Here is a 17,348-nt window from a genome sequence, read left to right on the forward strand (position 1 = left end):
GTCGCAGTTGTAAAATCCCATTGACTCAAAACACGTCACACTGCAACTCCAACCATCTATGTTTTTCTATTAGTCAGATTTCATGTGAATCCAGCATTAAAGCCAGCTACGGCAAGTTGAACTTTTTTCCCTCGTGGGAATGCTTGGCATTGATGGGCTCGATAACGAGGAAACAATCCAATCACCTCTGTAGCTCTCTCCTTTGGCCTCACAATTAACATAATGTAATCGGCCAAACCAGAGTTTGCCTGGCAGACTTCCAAGTCTTTTCTAAAGGGAGCCTCAGTTCTTGTGAGACTGGGGTGTTTTGTACAGCAAGACTTGATTTATAACTCACAGAATAAAGCAGACATGGCCTTAATGCCCAAAGTTAAAGAGACCCAATCCTAAATTCTCATATGCGTGTTATAATATTCAGTGGAATTTCTTTAGCCCGAGCTATTTTAACAGGATCATTTGACATACAGTCTCAGTTAAACCGACTTACACAACAAAAGACACAACAACAAAACGTCTGCATGAGGACGAGTCAGGGCTTAAGAACATTTGAAAAAAGGAATGACATTCAAATAAACATAAAAAGAGTGAGGGGGAGGTGAGAGTGGACAGATGCGAACATTGGAGACATTTTGGCTCACAGTGGTCAACCTACACCTTAGGCATGCTGTAAGAACGACTTTAACATGTTCAATAGTAAAAGTCCTGTTCTGAATTAAAACCAGCAGTAAGACAAAGTGAAACCAAATTGCAGATCTTATGCCACATGAATGAAACAACAACAAAAAGCAGATGCCGGGTAAGGTTTTGAGAGGCACATAATGATGAACATAATGAACCATATAAATATAACTATCTATGAAGGCATTTCCATTTGATTTCCATAATATCACTTAAGCTGGCCTGTCAACTCTCAGTAAAAGACACTGAAAGGACTGAGGATGAAAAAGAAGTTATTCACTTTTTAATAGCATCTGCCAACAATCACAAAAATGAAACAAGACAGTGTCCTGATGTCAAAGCACACCTCTGTAGTGCTGCAGCGGGTTCATAAGCACTGATATTGCTGCAGAAGCTATTTAAAGGTCTTTGGGAAGCCAGTGTGCAACTATGGATGCTGAGTGGGGGAGGACAGCCGAAATGAGCTGGGCCACCATCTGGCCTCATAATCATATGCAGGGAAAGCCTACACAACAAAAACACAGCACTGTGCACGTTGGTTCTTGACACCACATAATAATGTTTGATTGAAATGCATGTTAGTAGAAAACATCATACATCAAATATGTTGTATGTGTTTCTAGCAGCAGTGATTCATTCATGAAAGTGTCATGAAATCATTTTATTTTAATGTGAAAAATCTATTCTGATCAATATTCTTTTAGCTTTGTAACAAAAATACCCTGAGCCATTTCTTCCTAATACTGTTGGTCCTGAGGATGCTGTGTTTGCAACTTGGAGGAGATAACGGGATACAGCGGTGGGCGCGTCCAAGTCTCCTTGGCCTTGTGGGAAATGTATTCCAAGTTCCAGAAACTGCGCCGGCGCTTCGCAGGCTGTGTGCATGCGAAGGACTCTATTACCCACAAAGCCTCACTTCGTCGCGCTTGCGCCGTGTATGTTTTCCCGTCCATGTGTAGGCGAATCACGTGTAGAGAGACCGTTGATCGTCATGTCTCTGCTGTAGCAGAGCTCCCTGCTATATGTCATTATTTGCCTCGCAACTGTCGCCGCACTTTGTTTTGACAGCTGCTTGTTTCCTTTTGCCATCCTCCATTTTTTTTTCTCCGAAGAATGAGCGAAAACGATGACATCGAAGTCGACAGCGACGTACGTGCTTTAGTTTCCTTAAGAAGCAGCTAGCCTGTTTGTTAGCTAACTTTAACATTCCTGTCAGCCTACGCTGTCTGCCTTAGATAGCCAAGCAGCTAACTGGTGGGGTGTTTTTTTTTTTCTTTTTGTGGTAATTTTGAATTTCACAACAAACAGGGTTTTAAAATTATAACAATAATAAATAAAAATAAAGTTTTAGTCTGCCTCGCTGGTTTGTGCGTGAAAGTCGAGCTAGCTCGGGAGTTGCGTCGTTTCGTGGCTTCAAAGCTCTTCGACATTGAGTGCTCCTGCATAAGATAACACCAACTTGTCCGATAGACTGTCAGCTCTTCCTCCGGCCGGCCGTGTTGCTGCAGTCAGCTGGAGTCGAGCGCACTTGTCCGTAAATCCGCGTCGAACGCCGAAGCCGCACAAACGTGAAAAGCGACGGTCACAAACAGCCGTCAAACTGTTGCTGCAGGCAAGGTCAGCTCCGAGGGGACCGACGACCTGTCAACGTCCAGTTCCCATAATGTCTGCCACGGCCTGCTTAGCATACTTTTACTATGATGGAGCTCTTATCTCGTTTTTAAGGATGAAGGGGTAATCCTTCCACGTCATCCTCGCTATATATAGCAGACCGCCGGGAGGAAAGGCCACGCTCCGTCCATGTTTTGTCTAATCGTGATGTGGGTGTCATTTTAACGATAATACGATGTCCTTTCATGCACAGAGCGTAGATTTGCATGGAGTGCTCGCCGCCAACAGAGGCTGTGTTTTATGTTCTGTCCGAGCCATTTCCTCCAAATGTGTTTGTGTTTTTAATCCATGCGTGTGCAGCGCAGTTTTAATGTAGCATGGAATCACGTCAGATGATCTGATCACATATTACATACAGAATCGGACTGCTAAAGCTTGTTTCTATACAAATACGTTCAATCAATCTTACATTGACTCATATATAGCTAATGTATTGATGTATGTTTAATATTTAGTTGATATATTTAATAAGAATGTTTCTCTCTAGAAAAACATATTGATCATCATCTAAGTTAAATGTAAGCACCAGGCTAACATTTGACCTACTCTGTTGCTCTGATGGTTGCGTGATAACTGTAAGGTGGTCAGAACATGCATACAGATTTATCTAAGTTTGTGCAGTGCAGCCAGGTAAGGCCTAGGTAAACAGAAAGCCTGGATAAGCTTGTATTAAGTGTAATTTACAACCCACACTACAGACATCTGTCACAAGGTTATATGTTTTCTTAATTTAAACAGTTTTTAACTTTTTGCTTTGTGCAGAAAGAGTATTGACCTTTGATCCTTCACAGCGACTGTAAAGGCAAGAGGTTGACTGTGACTCAGCTTTAGATCACCATCTTTTTTCTTTGAAATCAAAATTCATATTTATTGTGCATTTTAGGAGTTTCACATATAAAATCCCTGTTTTGCAGGCAGACAAGCGAGCACATCACAATGCACTGGAGCGCAAACGCAGGGACCACATCAAAGACAGCTTCCACAGTTTACGAGATTCTGTGCCTTCATTACAAGGGGAGAAGGTAAGTAGGAAATCTAATTTCTACATTCCTCATCTCTATCAGAAAAGAAAATCAATCATTTTGAAAGAACACATTGTGTTAAGATTCAAAGGGGATAATATTAATGGTGTAATTGCTTAGCAGGCTTTTTCTCATTAATCATCTCACCCACTTATTCATCTACTTGACAGCTAACTTTTCACTTAAGGCAGGGACCCTGAAGGGAACACTCTCGAGTTAACCCGCATGTCTTCAGGAGAGCTACGCAGTCAGCACAAACACTTAGCCCTTATTTACCATTTGAAGCCCTGTGTCTTGTCAAGGGGTTGTAATTAGTTGTTTAGAATCAAAGCGCCTTTGAAATTCATGAGAACAAGATGCCAAACTGAAGAGAGTCAGCAATAGCAGTGTAATCTTCAGGTGACAGCTGCATTTGTCGCGGGCACATGATAAGAAGGTGAAAATGCAGGTTTAGTCATTTTGTACTTTCATTCATTCTGACTTTTTTTTTTTTTTTTTTTGGAGCATCTAAAAAAATGTACCTATCAGAACTAATGCTGCATTGTTTTGCCTTGTAGCGGTTTTAAGATAGAGGAAAGAGCATGTGAATCCATCTATCATTCATGCCCACAACATTATATATCAATGTAACAATATATTTCATGGTGAAATCTTTAGTTACATTCATGCACTTTGTATATTTTACGTGATTTGAGACTATAAACTCCATAAACAGTTTGTGGAATAAATCATTAAGTTGGTGTTATGAATGTTCAACATAAAATATATATATATATATATATAGTTTTTCCCCTCTTATGTGTCTGGAATATTTCTGCAGTATGTCAGTGGGAGGTCGTGTCTGGGGCTGCTGAATTTGATTTTCAGTAAAGTGCTATCATCCAGTGGTCCAGTCCAGCCTCCAATAAACATTGATAAGATAAAGCTGAGGATATATGAGAGAAAGGATACATGAAAAAAAATCTGCTCCTCAAAAGTTAATTTGGCCAATTTATTTTTACGAAAAATTGGATAGTTTGGTGGCACTGCTTTTCTTCAACTTGTGAGCCTCAACTACAGACAGAGAATCGTATCGTATGTTTATTTCTAAAAGCAGTATGAGAACGAACCTGCAAATATCTCTCAAATAATTAATTAGAAAAGTACAAGTGGAGCATTACACTTAAGTGCTGTGCCTGAGTAAAGGTAAAAATTGATGTTGATGTATTAAACTTTCTCTGCATAGTATATGCATGCATATTTTTTATTTTTTTTTATAGTTGGTTAGTTGAGCACAAGATGTTTTGCCTGAGCAAATAGCCACTAAAGCGTTGCCCCATGGCTCTCTGAAATTTCTGCTGACAGAACTCTGTTAAACAGGCCTCCCGAGCACAGATTCTAGACAAAGCCACGGAGTACATCCAGTTCATGAGACGGAAAAACCATACCCACCAGCAAGACATCGATGACCTAAAGAAGCAGAATGCACTGCTGGAGCAGCAGGGTAGGCGGAGGAATGCGTTTGATGGTGAACTCTTTTTACAGAAAAGTCTGATATTCACCTCTGTATTTTTTGTTGTCTTTGTCAAACGCTTGCAGTTCGTGCACTGGAGAAAGCCAAGGGGAACACTCAGCTCCAGACAAACTATTCTTCTGACAGCAGCTTGTATACAAACCGTAAAGGAAGTGCGGTGTCTGCATTTGATGGTGGGTCTGACTCCAGCTCTGAATCAGAGCCAGATGAGCCACCGAACAGGAAAAAGCTGCGTGCGGAACCCAGCTAGGTTTGTGTCACTTCCAGCTCTACAGACTCTCTTTACCTACCAGCCCCGAATCCTCTTAACCTGTCCGCACTCAGTCCTGGCTTCTTTTGCCAGTCCAGGAGACAAGGTGGAGACTGTGTGAGAGAGGTGCTATTATATAGAAAATGCTTCTACCTTTCTTTTTCCACCCGGTCAGCATCCTGTCACTCCTGTTGTGGCGAAGCAACAAGTTTTATGACTCTCTCTCCCACCCCCACCCCAAAAAAAAAAAAAAAAAAAAGTGAGGCAGCTCAGCAGTTTTGAAGGACCGATGTTTTTCAAATCTCATGATAACCATTCATAATCAAAAGTGGAGAAGACAAGGTATGAAGCTTTAGTAAAGCTACAAAAAAATGTTTTTTTCTTCTGGTTGTTTTCCTCTGCAATTTGATGGAGGAGTTGTCAATCTTAACAGCATTGGTTGAATGGTTAATAGGGTAGTTTACCTTTTTAATATTCATACTTTTCCAGAAAAAGAATGTGAAGTTGCTTGTATGTTATGCAAGATGCAACCCTCCTTCTTCAGTTGAAATGGCTGAAGTTTTTGTCTTTGAAAATGTTTGTGTAATCAAATGGATCCCTCTATTTATAGTGATGCACCAAAATTGATTTCTTACCCTTATATATTCTTATGTCTGATCTCCCTTATGTTTGGCTTGATGTGTTCCAGAGAACACAAGAGGATGAACAAGTTGGCCTGTTGTTTTAGAGGATTTTTCATAGGTCCAACTATTGATTTCCCTCTATTATTATTATTATTATTATTATTATTATTAATGAAACATGGATATAAAAAAAATCCCCTAATGGATACTGAATGTTACACAAAGCAGTTAAAGGGCAGTGATCTTTATTTTTGTTAATGGAAGTCCATGTCAGTGTGTAGTATATAACACTGTATACTCTTAAATGGTGTCAGCTCTGCAAAAGAAAAGCCTTCCCTTGAAATATTTGCCTGTGCTGGGAAAGTTTATCTTTCTTTTTTCCTTCTTGCAGAGTCAAATTAGTGTGTATGTAATCGATATTTGTTTGTTCCATTCCATGGAAATTACAGGTATGTTGTACATACTGCCAACGGTTGTCTTGCAAGTTAAGGCATACCTTTATTATGAGACTATAAATAAAACTATTTTACCCTTGTGGGATGTATTTGTGATTTGGTGTGCTTTTCTGTTACCATGCCGACAGCAGTCGTGACAGGCGAAATTATGTTTTTGGGTTGTTAGTCTCTCTGTACATTCTGCTCTTATCAATGCAGTATCTTGAGGTAAAATTCAGCGAAAGCATTCACTTAACCCCAAGGATGAACTAATGTTTTTGGCGTTTTGAGGTCAAAGCCACTGCTGCCTCACATGAGAATTCATACACTTAATTATGACATAATTTAATGCAAATAATGATTTTCAAAGTCCAAACAGTCAAGAGAAAGGAGGCCGGCTAAAATGTAATGCCCGGGTCATGCCTTACTGATGGAGTCTGTTTCAGTAAGATCAGCAGTGTGATGGATGACACTCCCACTACAGCAGGCTGTCTGCTGCCTTCACGGGCTGTAGGGAATTTCACAAGTCAGGCTTGCGATTGAAGTCATCAAGTTGGCTTGAATCAAAACACAACGGTATGACACCATTTTAAAACAAACAAACAAAAGAAATGTTAGCCACGGCAGACTAAAAGACAAGCGTGATGCATTTATGACATTGGCTGAAGTGAAAATTGTGGCAGCTACCAACGTAGTGTAAGTGACTTTAGTATAGTGTAGTCCTTGATGCCCTTACTACACTCCCAAATAAAGCTTTTGTTGTTTGTTTAAAGATGTAAGCTGTTCCATGATTTAATATACCCATAGTTTAGACTGGCTGCTCAGCTTCCGAATTCGAATTTCAGCAGCGTTTCCGAGGAGGCCTGAAGGCAGCACGGAGCGACAAACTGAATGAAGACACCAGCCATTAGTTTGATGACAGAGTTATGTGTTGGTCTTCAGTCATGGCCAAACAGTACGACATTTTGTTCAGACTGCTCATGCTCGGGGACTCGGGCGTCGGAAAGACTTGTATGTTGCGCAGGTTCACTGAGAGTGAATTTGATCCTTCACACATCTCCACCATCGGTAAGCCATCCAACAAGTTTTCTCTCTTCTCCTCAGGTTGGTCGCTGTCAGTCTCAGGTCGAACCGGATAAACACCAGGGACCACTTTTTCTTTTCCTGAATGGATCGTCGAGGCTGTGTTTTCTTTAATTTGTCGCTTTTGTTGGAAGAAGGCCTGCTCAGCTGGTAGGATTAGTGCAAAGTGCTCCAGGTCACAACAGTCCTGGCTGCAACCGAGCAGAAACATGTCAGAATAAGAAAGCTGTGGTGGCCCAAAAAATACCCAAACTTTGCCCAAACAAAGATAGTAAAGTCTGACTAATAAACGATCGGGTCAAATGGAAAAACACCATTAATTCAGAGTTTGATTTATTATCCTTTACTTTCATTAAAATAAAGTAACTCTTCATCAGCACTTCAGATCACACTGTTAGAGACTAATGGCTCTGATGGAAGTGATGTGGCTGTGTGACGCATATGAATAAATGATAGATGAATAATGAAGCAGCACATGCTTCAGAGGGAGGGTGCACCCTCACTTTGTTGGGACTAATAGAAACTGCTGAAGTGCAGAGTGGGGCCTGCTCAGCTCAGGGTGGGGAGGCTTTGCATGGGTTTAAACCCACTTATAAGAGAAAGCACATGGTCCATTAAATCTCCTTTTATTGCGATTATTGGCAAACCTCAGTCAGCTTCAGTTATTCCTCTCACAGTCACCAGTCAGATCGACCGACTGCACAGCTGTGTGTATGTTACGTGGCATATTTGAATGGAGTTGGGTGTTTAAGTTAGGTGTTGTAGCAAGTAGCTGTCATTCGAAAGGCTCAGACTAGCAGGTGCGACACCACTTTTGTTGGAAATGCAATGTGCCAAACTGTAGTCTTTTCTGCAGATGTCTGAAATCTGATTTGTAGAATTCTCTTGGGACCAATTATCAGTAACAGACTACAGTGATAATGTTATCTGCAAAAAATCTAATTGTGCAACAATGAAAGCATGGCTCTACTGTTCCTTACAGCAGGTGCTTTTTCTGGAGGCCGCATTCAAATCAACAAAACATCTCAGACAAAAGTGCTGCTTGTCAGTAGATTTATCCACTGTTGTATTTCCAGTGGATCAACTCAACTGTTCCAACACTGATGATACTTGAGTGTGAGCACTTGATAACAGAAGTTGTAACAGCACAAAGTGGGAGATATGATAAGGTTTATGAATCCCATGCCGGCATGCTCCACATTCCCAGTCAAGTTAAATGAACCGCATATTATGTTACAGCATCTCAGTTCTAACGTTTTACTGGCTTTTGTAATGCTTTATTTTATCATTGTGATAAAACTGTCCAAATGATGAATTTAAGAATCGGAAAAGGAATCAACAGATGAACTGTTTTTGAAAATAATAAGTACAATATAGAGTGAGGATAGGATACATAAACATAAAGACTTGGAATACTACAATTAATACTTAAATACTTTATTACTGTATCTCGTCGTATTTTCTTCTTGATTTAATATGAAGTAATTTGAAGTTAGTGTCACATTTCTTTGCTCGCTTGTCACACAAAACACAGCTGGCATTCACACACACACCCCTCCCTCCCCTGGAGGGAGAAAAATAGAAAATGGCATCCCTGGGCAACACTCATTGAGCCTTTACAAACTCAGAGTAGGCCATGTTAATTAGGACAAAGACTTTTTTCCACCATTTTGCCTCAGTAAAATCACTTTGACGTGTTTTCTGCTTGCAGGGGTTGATTTTAAAATGAAAACACTGGAGATAGATGGAACCAAGGTGCGAGTACAGATATGGTAAGTTCAACTTTTTATTTGCATTTACAGTGCAGTTGGACAAATATTAAAGGTAAAGTGTGTCTGAACTATAATGGAGTTGTTGTGCTACATGGTTGCCCCCCTTCTTTGAGCCATAAGCTTGAGATTTAAGGGGACAGGCTTGACTGATGCAGATTCCCGTGAGTCATATCACAGTTGCAATTTGCTGACATGCATTTTGTGTAAACCCTATTGTCGTGTTTTGTGATCTGTGCAGGGACACAGCTGGTCAGGAGCGTTATCAGACCATTACCAAACAGTACTACCGGCGGGCACAGGTGATATAAACAATCATTGGCAGTCAAGTTACACTCACACGCCACTGTAGTGTTCATTCTTTAATCTTTTTCATGTCCAGGGTATCATCTTTGTGTACGACATCACGAACAAGCCGTCCTTTCAGCACATTGCGAAGTGGGCCAGTGATGTAGATGAAGTAAGGAAATAATCTGTCATTTCTCTCCCTTGAATTTGCTGACCTTCGCAGCCTCCTGGTATTTATAAATCTACTATTATGCTGGTGTGTTCTGTTCATTCAGTGGCTCAATGTGAGTTTTGTCTTTTTTGCGGTTCTACAGTATTCCCCAGACAAAGTGCAGAGAATCTTGGTAGGGAACAAGTCTGATGAGGAGCCCAGGAGGCAGGTGACAAAGGACCAAGGAAGCAAGGTTTGTTGTTACTCTTCATTTTTTGTAGGCATTGTAATGTTTAGAGGGTGTGGCAAAAAATTGTTTTAACAGTGTTCCAAGAGGATCAAATTCTTTTGGTCAATGAAGCTGACCAGTAATTGTCTTAAATCTTTCAATTATGGAGGAAGTGACAACAACATGGAACACCATTGTTGCACACTTGTAAATATATCCAACTGAATCTTCCAGCTAGCAGAAACCTATGAGATGGAGTTCTTTGAAACCAGTGCTTCCACCAGCAGTAACATTAGTGAGGTATGAGAAATTTCTCAGGAATCTGTTCCGTGATGTCAGGAATATTTTCAGATATCGCAGAGGAACATACCATGGCTTTCTTTTTGTATTTTTGCTAGTTTATCATTTGTCTTTTTTCTTTCCTCAAGTCATTCACTCGTGTGGCAGAACTGGTACTACAGGCTCACAAGAGAGATGTAGACAGCTTGCTGGGATCTCTGGATGATTACCTCGAAAAAACTGCTCTGGAGGAAGAGAAGGGGAGCCAACATACCGATGACAAAGTTCAGGGAAGTTGTGCCTGTTAGCAGAAAGTGTCATGGTTGATACATTAAAAAGACATCTCTTCCCTGTTGTGAATTTCCTGGCCATACACTGCTGTCGTCATATGTGTCATGTTTTGTCAGTTAGTAAGCTTAAATGGTGCCAGATGCAGTTGGCAGCAGCAGCCAGCAGATGGCCATTTTGTTCCATGTTCACTGAACTTTGCTGCGACTGAAATCTGAACCTCAGGAAAGTAACTGTGCCCATTTTTCTCCAGCCAAATTATCCATACGTCTGCTCTCTTGATTGTTTCTTGGTGACAACCAGTTCTGTCCTAAATTTGTTTCAGTTTGCTTTTTTTCCGTGTCTTTCACTTCCTTGTATTTTTTGATTTGCATGTTATACATCAAAAGAAATTGACTTATGAGATTTTCCATCAAAGAACTTTGTTTATCACAAGTATAGCTGTTACAACAAGGTAGACTAAGGACGGAGTTGAATTATTCATGCCCTGAAACCCAAACCCAACCACCATGGATTCATTTACATGATGGACTTATTTCCCCAAGGGAGACATTGTTGTGCCATTTTCAGTGACCTTTCTCAATGCAGTGCATGCATGTTTATTTATCAAACTGAGTGCATATGTGAAGTTTGCTGTATAGCCCTGCCTACTTTGAGTTGTACATTGAATAACTAATTGCTTAATATTGTATTTTTCAGGGTCTTCTGAAATGCCACAGCCATTATGATTTTAATATAATATTTAAAGATTGAAAAATAAATTGGATTTCCTTATTTAAAACCTACTAATCTGGTTTCTGAACCTTGCTGAGTCACTGAATTTGAAACGAGAGTCGAGTGAGGTCCATAGTTCAAAGTCATTCAATTTTCATCACATGCTGTGAAAGACAGGAGATCACATGGTAAATTTTTGATGACTGAGAAAACTGATACAGGTTCTATAATGCAATACAAATATATGCTGTGTGAGACTTCCCTGCTTTTGCTCACCACTAGAGTAGGGTACATATAAAGTACGTAAATTAAAAGGTTTAAAAGAATTCCAGTTGCATTATGTTTAGATTTACCTGTATTGAGTCTATTCAGAATTAAATAACACAAACCTTACTATAAATAATGAAAAAAAAAAACCCAGCTTCATGCACTTTTGTGATTTTACAATCAGTTATATATGAAGCTTCTATTGAGTATTGTGTTTCAGGTGTAGATCAGTTTCCTGCATTGCCATTTGACACCCATGAAAGGGAGCTTTCTACCCCGAGTCAGGTGACCCACGCGATGCGGTGCTGTCACACGCTAAGATCCTGTCCACCACAAGTGTGGAAACACAGGAGTTAAGATGACGTTCATCGCCAAGACTTTCTACGATTTGAAGGCCACCACGCTGGAAGGAGACTTGGTGGACTTCAACGTCTTCAGGGGACGGGTGGTACTCATAGAGAATGTGGCCTCACTCTGAGGCACCACCACCCGGGACTTCAGCGAGCTCAAACACCTTCAGAGCAAGTACCCCCATCGGCTGGTGGTCCTGGGTTTTCCCTGTAACCAATTTGGGTATCAGGTCAGGTTGAACCACATTATTGTCTTAGAAAGTTTAGCGGAATGCTGGATTATCTGGTTTTTACTAATTTCAGACATCTTGCTATATTGTTTTTGTTTGCTGATGATATGGAACCGAGTTTGAAACTGTCTAACCAGTTTTCCAATGTTGAATCTATATCCGGGTAATTGGCATGTCATGCCTAGCACTTGTTTTGCTTTATGTGTGTATTTCGGCATGTTCACCACACTTGACTAGATATTCCCATCCCATTCGAAACCATCATTTGAAATTGATCTTCAAAGTTACTGGCCTGTCTAGCCATACTTTCACTTCAAAAGTGTGAATACATCACCACAATTAGATGTAAACTGTCTCTTAGAAATTTATGCTGTTGCTGGACCACTTAAGTCCATCATTGTCATTCTAACATTTAATTACTGTGTTTTGCAGGAGAACTGCTCCAATGGTGAGATCCTGAGTTCACTGCAGCATGTGCGCCCAGGTGGGGGCTTTCAGCCCAACTTCACCATCTTTGAGAAGTGTGATGTCAATGGAACAAACACACATCCAGTCTTTGCCTATCTGAAAGATAAGCTCCCCTATCCCGATGATGACTCCAACTCCCTCATGATGGATCCCAAGTTTCTGGTTTGGAGTCCCATCAGCAGGAATGACGTGTCTTGGAACTTTGAGAAATTCCTTATTGGCCCAGAGGGTGAGCCCTTTAAAAGATACAGCAAAAAGTTCCCTACCATTGACATCGAGCCAGACATTCAAAGACTGTTAAGATTAACCAAGACCTAAGAATAGCCTCCCCTCTTAATGACTTCTCATCCATTATAGTCAGAGCTGACATGCTGTCCTCCACATTTTTAAGCCTTATTAAATGAGGGTAATATTCTGAAAAGCTGAGGGGATATTATCTGAAAACTTATAAGTGCTTAACAGTAGTGGATGAATAAATGCATTATATTTTTTAAACTTTGTGCGAAGACAGAAGGCAATTGTTCAGAAAAGTTACAGGTTCAAAAATATATGGCTATACCTGGACCCAATAATAATAATTGCTGGAAGAGCAGATTTGCATGTTTTGTTTCTTGTCCTATGGCGATCTGGCCTGCAGGTGGTGCTACAGATTTAATCATAAAAACAGAGGAATCATATCCTCTTATCTTTCTGAATTAACATTCATCACACATACACTCATAGAATGTTTCCACTGGAATAAAATATTCAAGAAACGTTTCTCTCTCAGTGGTGTCTCATTCGTGGATCATACACAAATGGATGGGCAACCTCAATGAAGGCATGTGCTTGTGAAACAGGTGGTCAAACCTTAAACAGCTCTGTGTGGGCCTAGTAATGAGGATTAAATTACGGCAGGATGTGTGGTAATGATGAATGTTGTCACTGCACATTTAATGCTATCGAGGGTAACTCATGGGCCATTTCACTGCAATATCCCTCCTCCAGTCTGCTGATTCATTCTTTATTTGCTGAGGTCTTCTTCCACCACCAACTTACAAAATCTCCATGTCTTAGTAGAACCTCCTGTACAGCTATGGGATGAGCCCTAAGTAATGCATTTAAGAAAGCATTGGCCTTGTTGCCATGAAATGAGCTCATCTCCAGCTTTAGTTCTCTTTGCACACTATGCATTGTTTGCAAGATTTCCAGATTAGCAGTGGATTTTCTGCACATCCGCTCACATCCACATCAGCTGATGGTGTCAGAGCCACAGGGTACACAGGCCAGACACTGCCCTGTAATGTCTTTGGCAGATAGCTCCGGGAACATTTGTGACAGCAGCGAAACTCAGTCAACTCTATAGGATTTGATTTCATTCCACTTACACTGCCTGTGGTGGCTGCAGCCTAACTTGTTATCATTGCATATCAAATTTAAATGTTTGTGGTGTCATGAGACAGGAGGGCATGCAATTAATATGCTTACCACGGGCTAACTGGCCAGTGCTGACTGTCAGGTTGCAAATATAGCCCATACAAAGAGCAAATATTGGAGGAGTAACACCAAGGGGGCTTCCCTTTACCCTTCTGCAATATCTCCTCAAATATACATACAGTTGGCCGAGAAACACCATCAAAGATCGTTTATGTTGCCTATGATCCACTCCTCGATTGTTGAAAAATAATCTCGGTTTATAAGCGTTTAAAAGAGTAGAGTGAAACAAACAGCTATCTCATGACATCTGACTTTGTCCAAATGTTACATTAACTGTAACTTCAACTCTTGGCAACACTGTATTTGCCTGTGTGTTTTGGTCTAGGCTGTGCACGACTATGAAAATGGGCTTTTTAATGCATTAGGTGTGGATGCCCTATGTTTACTGTGTTTACACAAACAGCAGGTCACTAAGCAGGCAAACAAGCGAAAAGCACTGTTGCACTGAGCAAAATGCGATCAAAATAAAGCAGAAACTCCCAATAAACTCACACATGATGTGACCCACTTGAAACACGGCAAAACACAAAGGGCAATATAACTGTGCAAAGGGATGGATGGGTGTAAAAGTTTGAAAGTAAAAACCCCTGACCCTAACCTTAAAAAAAAAAAAATAATAATAATAATAATAAAAAAGCTTGCGTGGTGTCTCTGACTTTTAACGCCTCCGTCATCTGCCCCTCTGCTCACTACAGGTGGGCACTGTTGCCATGGTAACGTTTGCTTTTTTTCTTTCTTTTTTTTTTTTTACCCCCGCCCCACACCTCCTCCCACCGTCCTCTCGCGAGACTGCGGGGCGGTGAGAGCGGGGAGGCTGCCTGATGATCTCATCCCTCCAGCAGCTGCATAGCGCAGCGAGGTGAGCCCGTAACTTTCTATCAAACTTCCAAGTTGCCTTCCAGGAGGAGGACACCGGGCTGTTTTCGGCTTCAGGACGTTTCCCCACGAAGGTAAGAAGGACCTGTGAGTCTGCCGTGTGGAGGACCTTGTTACGAGTTGAGAGAAAAGCGCACACACACACACACACACACAAAAAAAAAGAAAGAAAAAAAAAAGAGGAAAAGCCCCGCTCCGTATTGTGTGACACCCAGCAGCCCGAGGCAGGCAGGAGGGAAGGTGAGTCGGTGCTGGATGTGTGTATGGGGGGGTGTTGTTCGGGCTAATAGGTGCCTACACACAACATCTGTGTGGCTGTGAGGACAAAGCACATCTTTGTGCTGTGTGAAGGTGCAGCGTGGAGTCAGTGCGCAGTCAGTGCCAGTGTTTGTGTGTGTTGTTGAAAAGCGTCTGTAGCACCGGGGCTGTCTAAACACAGACCCGCTGCGTCGTTGTGTGTGTGTGTGTGTGTGTGTGTGTGTGTGTGTGTGTGTGTGTGTGTGTGTGTGTGTGTGTGTGTGTGTGTGTGTGTGTATATATGTGTCAAGGGCATTGCTCCCAGAGTCAATTCACAGGTGTCACTGTGCATGCTACATCCGTAGATATGGGATCTGTGGCTTTCTGTTTGTGAAACCAGAAAAATCTCTTTTTTGTTTTTTTTGTTTGTTTGTTTGTTTGGTTGGTTGGTTTTGATTTTTTTTTTTAGCACGACATACGCCGTGTTGTTGCCACACGAGGAGGGTTGTGACACCAAGTGATTTCCTTGTTGCACGTCTGCCTGATTTTGGCTCTGGTTTGTTTACAGTCAGCCTGTTTCATCAGCTGTTGGAACAGTTTAGACCATCCTAATGGCCTGGTGCCATGTTGCATGTTATATGGATTTTACATCAGACAATCAAGTGGTCATGGTTGATTGTGAACATTCAATAAGCTGGTATTGTGATCAGATAATATTCAATAAGAGAGTCCTTTTTTTTGTGCATGATGTACAGAATATATACAACCATCCCTATTGGCCACCGTGGCCATGGGGAGACAGATCATTACAGTGGTGGTAACAGGGGAGCGTGAGAAATACCTGGGAATGCAGGGGCTACTAGGCAAACAAAGGTTTGTTTAGGTATTAAGAACCAGTCCACAGTGCCAACCTCACAAAGTTCAAACATGTTGCAATGTAGCTGGTATTTACAAAATATCAGCTGTTAACAATCCAATCACACCTGAGTGAACTAGGACAGTAGAAATTGCAGGACTCCCCCATAACTGTATCGTAGTGCACTGTCCAGTAGCAGTGCTTGGCATGAGTCAGGTGAAAAAAAGGAAGCTTTAGAGTTTAGCTTTGGCCAAGGATCAAGGATTTTTAGCATTCTTGATTGGCTTAGCCGATCCGCGGTGGGCATGACTGGTCATACAGGTCCACTGCTGTTTTTAATAGTGAGTCTAATCTCAGCTTTGCTCGTTCTAAAGGTAGCTATGATTCTCACCGGCTTCCTTTGTACTTTCTTTGATGGGATTTCTTATAGAAAGTTAATATAATGAAAATGCAGCTGCTCTGTTTTTCTGTTGGGTTGAAGTACACTCATTCCTTTTGAGTTAATCACAGTATTTTGTTTTGTTTTATTTTGTTTACAAAAAGTACCATTTGGACTTAAGATAAGACAGACCTGCACAGGCTTGAAAGTGGCTCGTATTGGGAGACTTGTTTGGAGCCATAGCTACGTGAGCAGCAGCAGGTTGACCAGATCTAAGCCCTAAGATTTGCATTCTTTTTTTATGACTCTTTAGAAAAATTCATCTAAAACAAATGCTGAACATATCTGCCACTTGGGGAAAAACTTCATGGCTTCATATTGTATGTTCTTGACGAGGAAAAATAATACTCGTCGTAGTACTGATGGACATTGTTTCTATTTTAAAATTTTGCATCATGTTTCTCAGATAACAATAAAAATAGTTAACGTCCTTCATTTCATTTCTAGTGTGGTCACCTATTCACACAGTGATGCTTCCTGTTGCTAAGTTAATCTTATGTTTCTATTGTCTCTTGTGCATTGGCCCAAAGGGAATAGCTTGAGCAAAGATAAAAGGCAACAACAAGAGGAGCATTGTACTGTTTTCTAATTTGCCACTCTGGAATGTGTGGGCTGCATTTATGCTGAGTGACCATCATGACATTAACTGCTAATGTTACATAATGAATATTAAGATTATTGCTGTAATTAATTTTCAAATTATATAGATTAAATTATATTAATACAGTAAATAAAGGCTTTATCCAGGGTGGGATTATAATTCATGCAGCACCTAACTAGCTCTGAAATCTGTGCCCCTGTCGCCTCTAAGTACCTGTTACTGATGTCAGACCAGATGACAAACTAAACAGACCTTGAGATACGGCACCTACTTTGTCTGGTGTCACCTACAAGGCAGATTGCTTCTTTTTTTTTTTTTTGAGGTTTTGAGATTGCTTCTAATAACAGCATGATATGTATCACTGAATTATTATTATTTATTTAATTTGTTTTTAATTTTTTTGAAAAAAGGGAAACCTTGGCACTTTTAACTGTGTCTAACGAGGATTATTCAGCCCATAGTCAGAAGTCAAATGACTTGATAATGATATTTGGTGCACTTGTCTTTTTGCTGGTGTCTGAAGGGGTTGATGAGTTTGACTGTAATGAGGTGTGAC

The 17,348-nt window shown here is 40.8% G+C and overlaps 4 protein-coding genes across 5 annotated transcripts in view; all 4 read left to right on the forward strand.

Moving 5' to 3' along the window:
• The first annotated feature begins 1,657 nt into the window (after positions 1 to 1,657).
• LOC115035674 (protein max-like) lies at positions 1,658 to 5,403 on the forward strand. 2 transcript variants are annotated; one of them, XM_029493613.1, is made up of 4 exons: positions 1,658 to 1,827; positions 3,264 to 3,371; positions 4,716 to 4,854; positions 4,950 to 5,403. In XM_029493613.1, exons 1-4 carry the CDS (start codon positions 1,792 to 1,794, stop codon positions 5,132 to 5,134), a joined length of 468 nt encoding a protein of 155 aa, XP_029349473.1. In that variant the 5' UTR covers positions 1,658 to 1,791; the 3' UTR covers positions 5,135 to 5,403. The 2 variants fall into 2 exon arrangements, with proteins under 2 accessions (XP_029349473.1, XP_029349474.1); XM_029493614.1 differs by having other exon boundaries at positions 4,731 to 4,854.
• A 1,695-nt stretch (positions 5,404 to 7,098) lies between these two features.
• LOC115036034 (ras-related protein Rab-15-like) lies at positions 7,099 to 11,143 on the forward strand. The gene is made up of 7 exons (XM_029494137.1): positions 7,099 to 7,259; positions 8,986 to 9,046; positions 9,285 to 9,345; positions 9,426 to 9,503; positions 9,646 to 9,735; positions 9,946 to 10,011; positions 10,140 to 11,143. Exons 1-7 carry the CDS (start codon positions 7,118 to 7,120, stop codon positions 10,296 to 10,298), a joined length of 657 nt encoding a protein of 218 aa, XP_029349997.1. The 5' UTR covers positions 7,099 to 7,117; the 3' UTR covers positions 10,299 to 11,143.
• A 474-nt stretch (positions 11,144 to 11,617) lies between these two features.
• gpx2 (glutathione peroxidase 2) lies at positions 11,618 to 12,625 on the forward strand. The gene is made up of 2 exons (XM_029494316.1): positions 11,618 to 11,839; positions 12,272 to 12,625. Exons 1-2 carry the CDS (start codon positions 11,618 to 11,620, stop codon positions 12,623 to 12,625), a joined length of 576 nt encoding a protein of 191 aa, XP_029350176.1.
• A 1,979-nt stretch (positions 12,626 to 14,604) lies between these two features.
• Positions 14,605 to 17,348, forward strand: part of LOC115035755 (signal-induced proliferation-associated 1-like protein 1) — a 31,605-nt gene continuing 28,861 nt past the window's right edge. Inside the window, exon 1 of the mRNA XM_029493742.1 lies at positions 14,605 to 14,733. The gene's annotated coding sequence lies outside the window, so the exon portion shown is untranslated. The remainder of the gene's footprint in view (positions 14,734 to 17,348) is intronic.

Source organism: Echeneis naucrates, chromosome 22 (genome assembly GCF_900963305.1).
Source record: "Echeneis naucrates chromosome 22, fEcheNa1.1, whole genome shotgun sequence".
Classification (NCBI taxonomy): domain Eukaryota; kingdom Metazoa; phylum Chordata; class Actinopteri; order Carangiformes; family Echeneidae; genus Echeneis; species Echeneis naucrates.

Excerpts from the sequence above, each read along its gene's own strand:
- LOC115035674 (XM_029493613.1), top strand. The coding sequence starts at position 1,792 with ATGAGCGAAAACGATGACATCGAAGTCGACAGCGAC. Across the intron at positions 1,828-3,263 it reads ACATCGAAGTCGACAGCGAC|GCAGACAAGCGAGCACATCA; the intron begins GTACGTGCTTTA and ends CCTGTTTTGCAG. Across the intron at positions 3,372-4,715 it reads CTTCATTACAAGGGGAGAAG|AACTCTGTTAAACAGGCCTC; the intron begins GTAAGTAGGAAA and ends TTCTGCTGACAG.
- LOC115036034 (XM_029494137.1), top strand. The coding sequence starts at position 7,118 with ATGTGTTGGTCTTCAGTCATGGCCAAACAGTACGACATTTTGTTCAGA. Across the intron at positions 9,346-9,425 it reads AGTACTACCGGCGGGCACAG|GGTATCATCTTTGTGTACGA; the intron begins GTGATATAAACA and ends TTTCATGTCCAG. Across the intron at positions 9,504-9,645 it reads GGGCCAGTGATGTAGATGAA|TATTCCCCAGACAAAGTGCA; the intron begins GTAAGGAAATAA and ends GCGGTTCTACAG.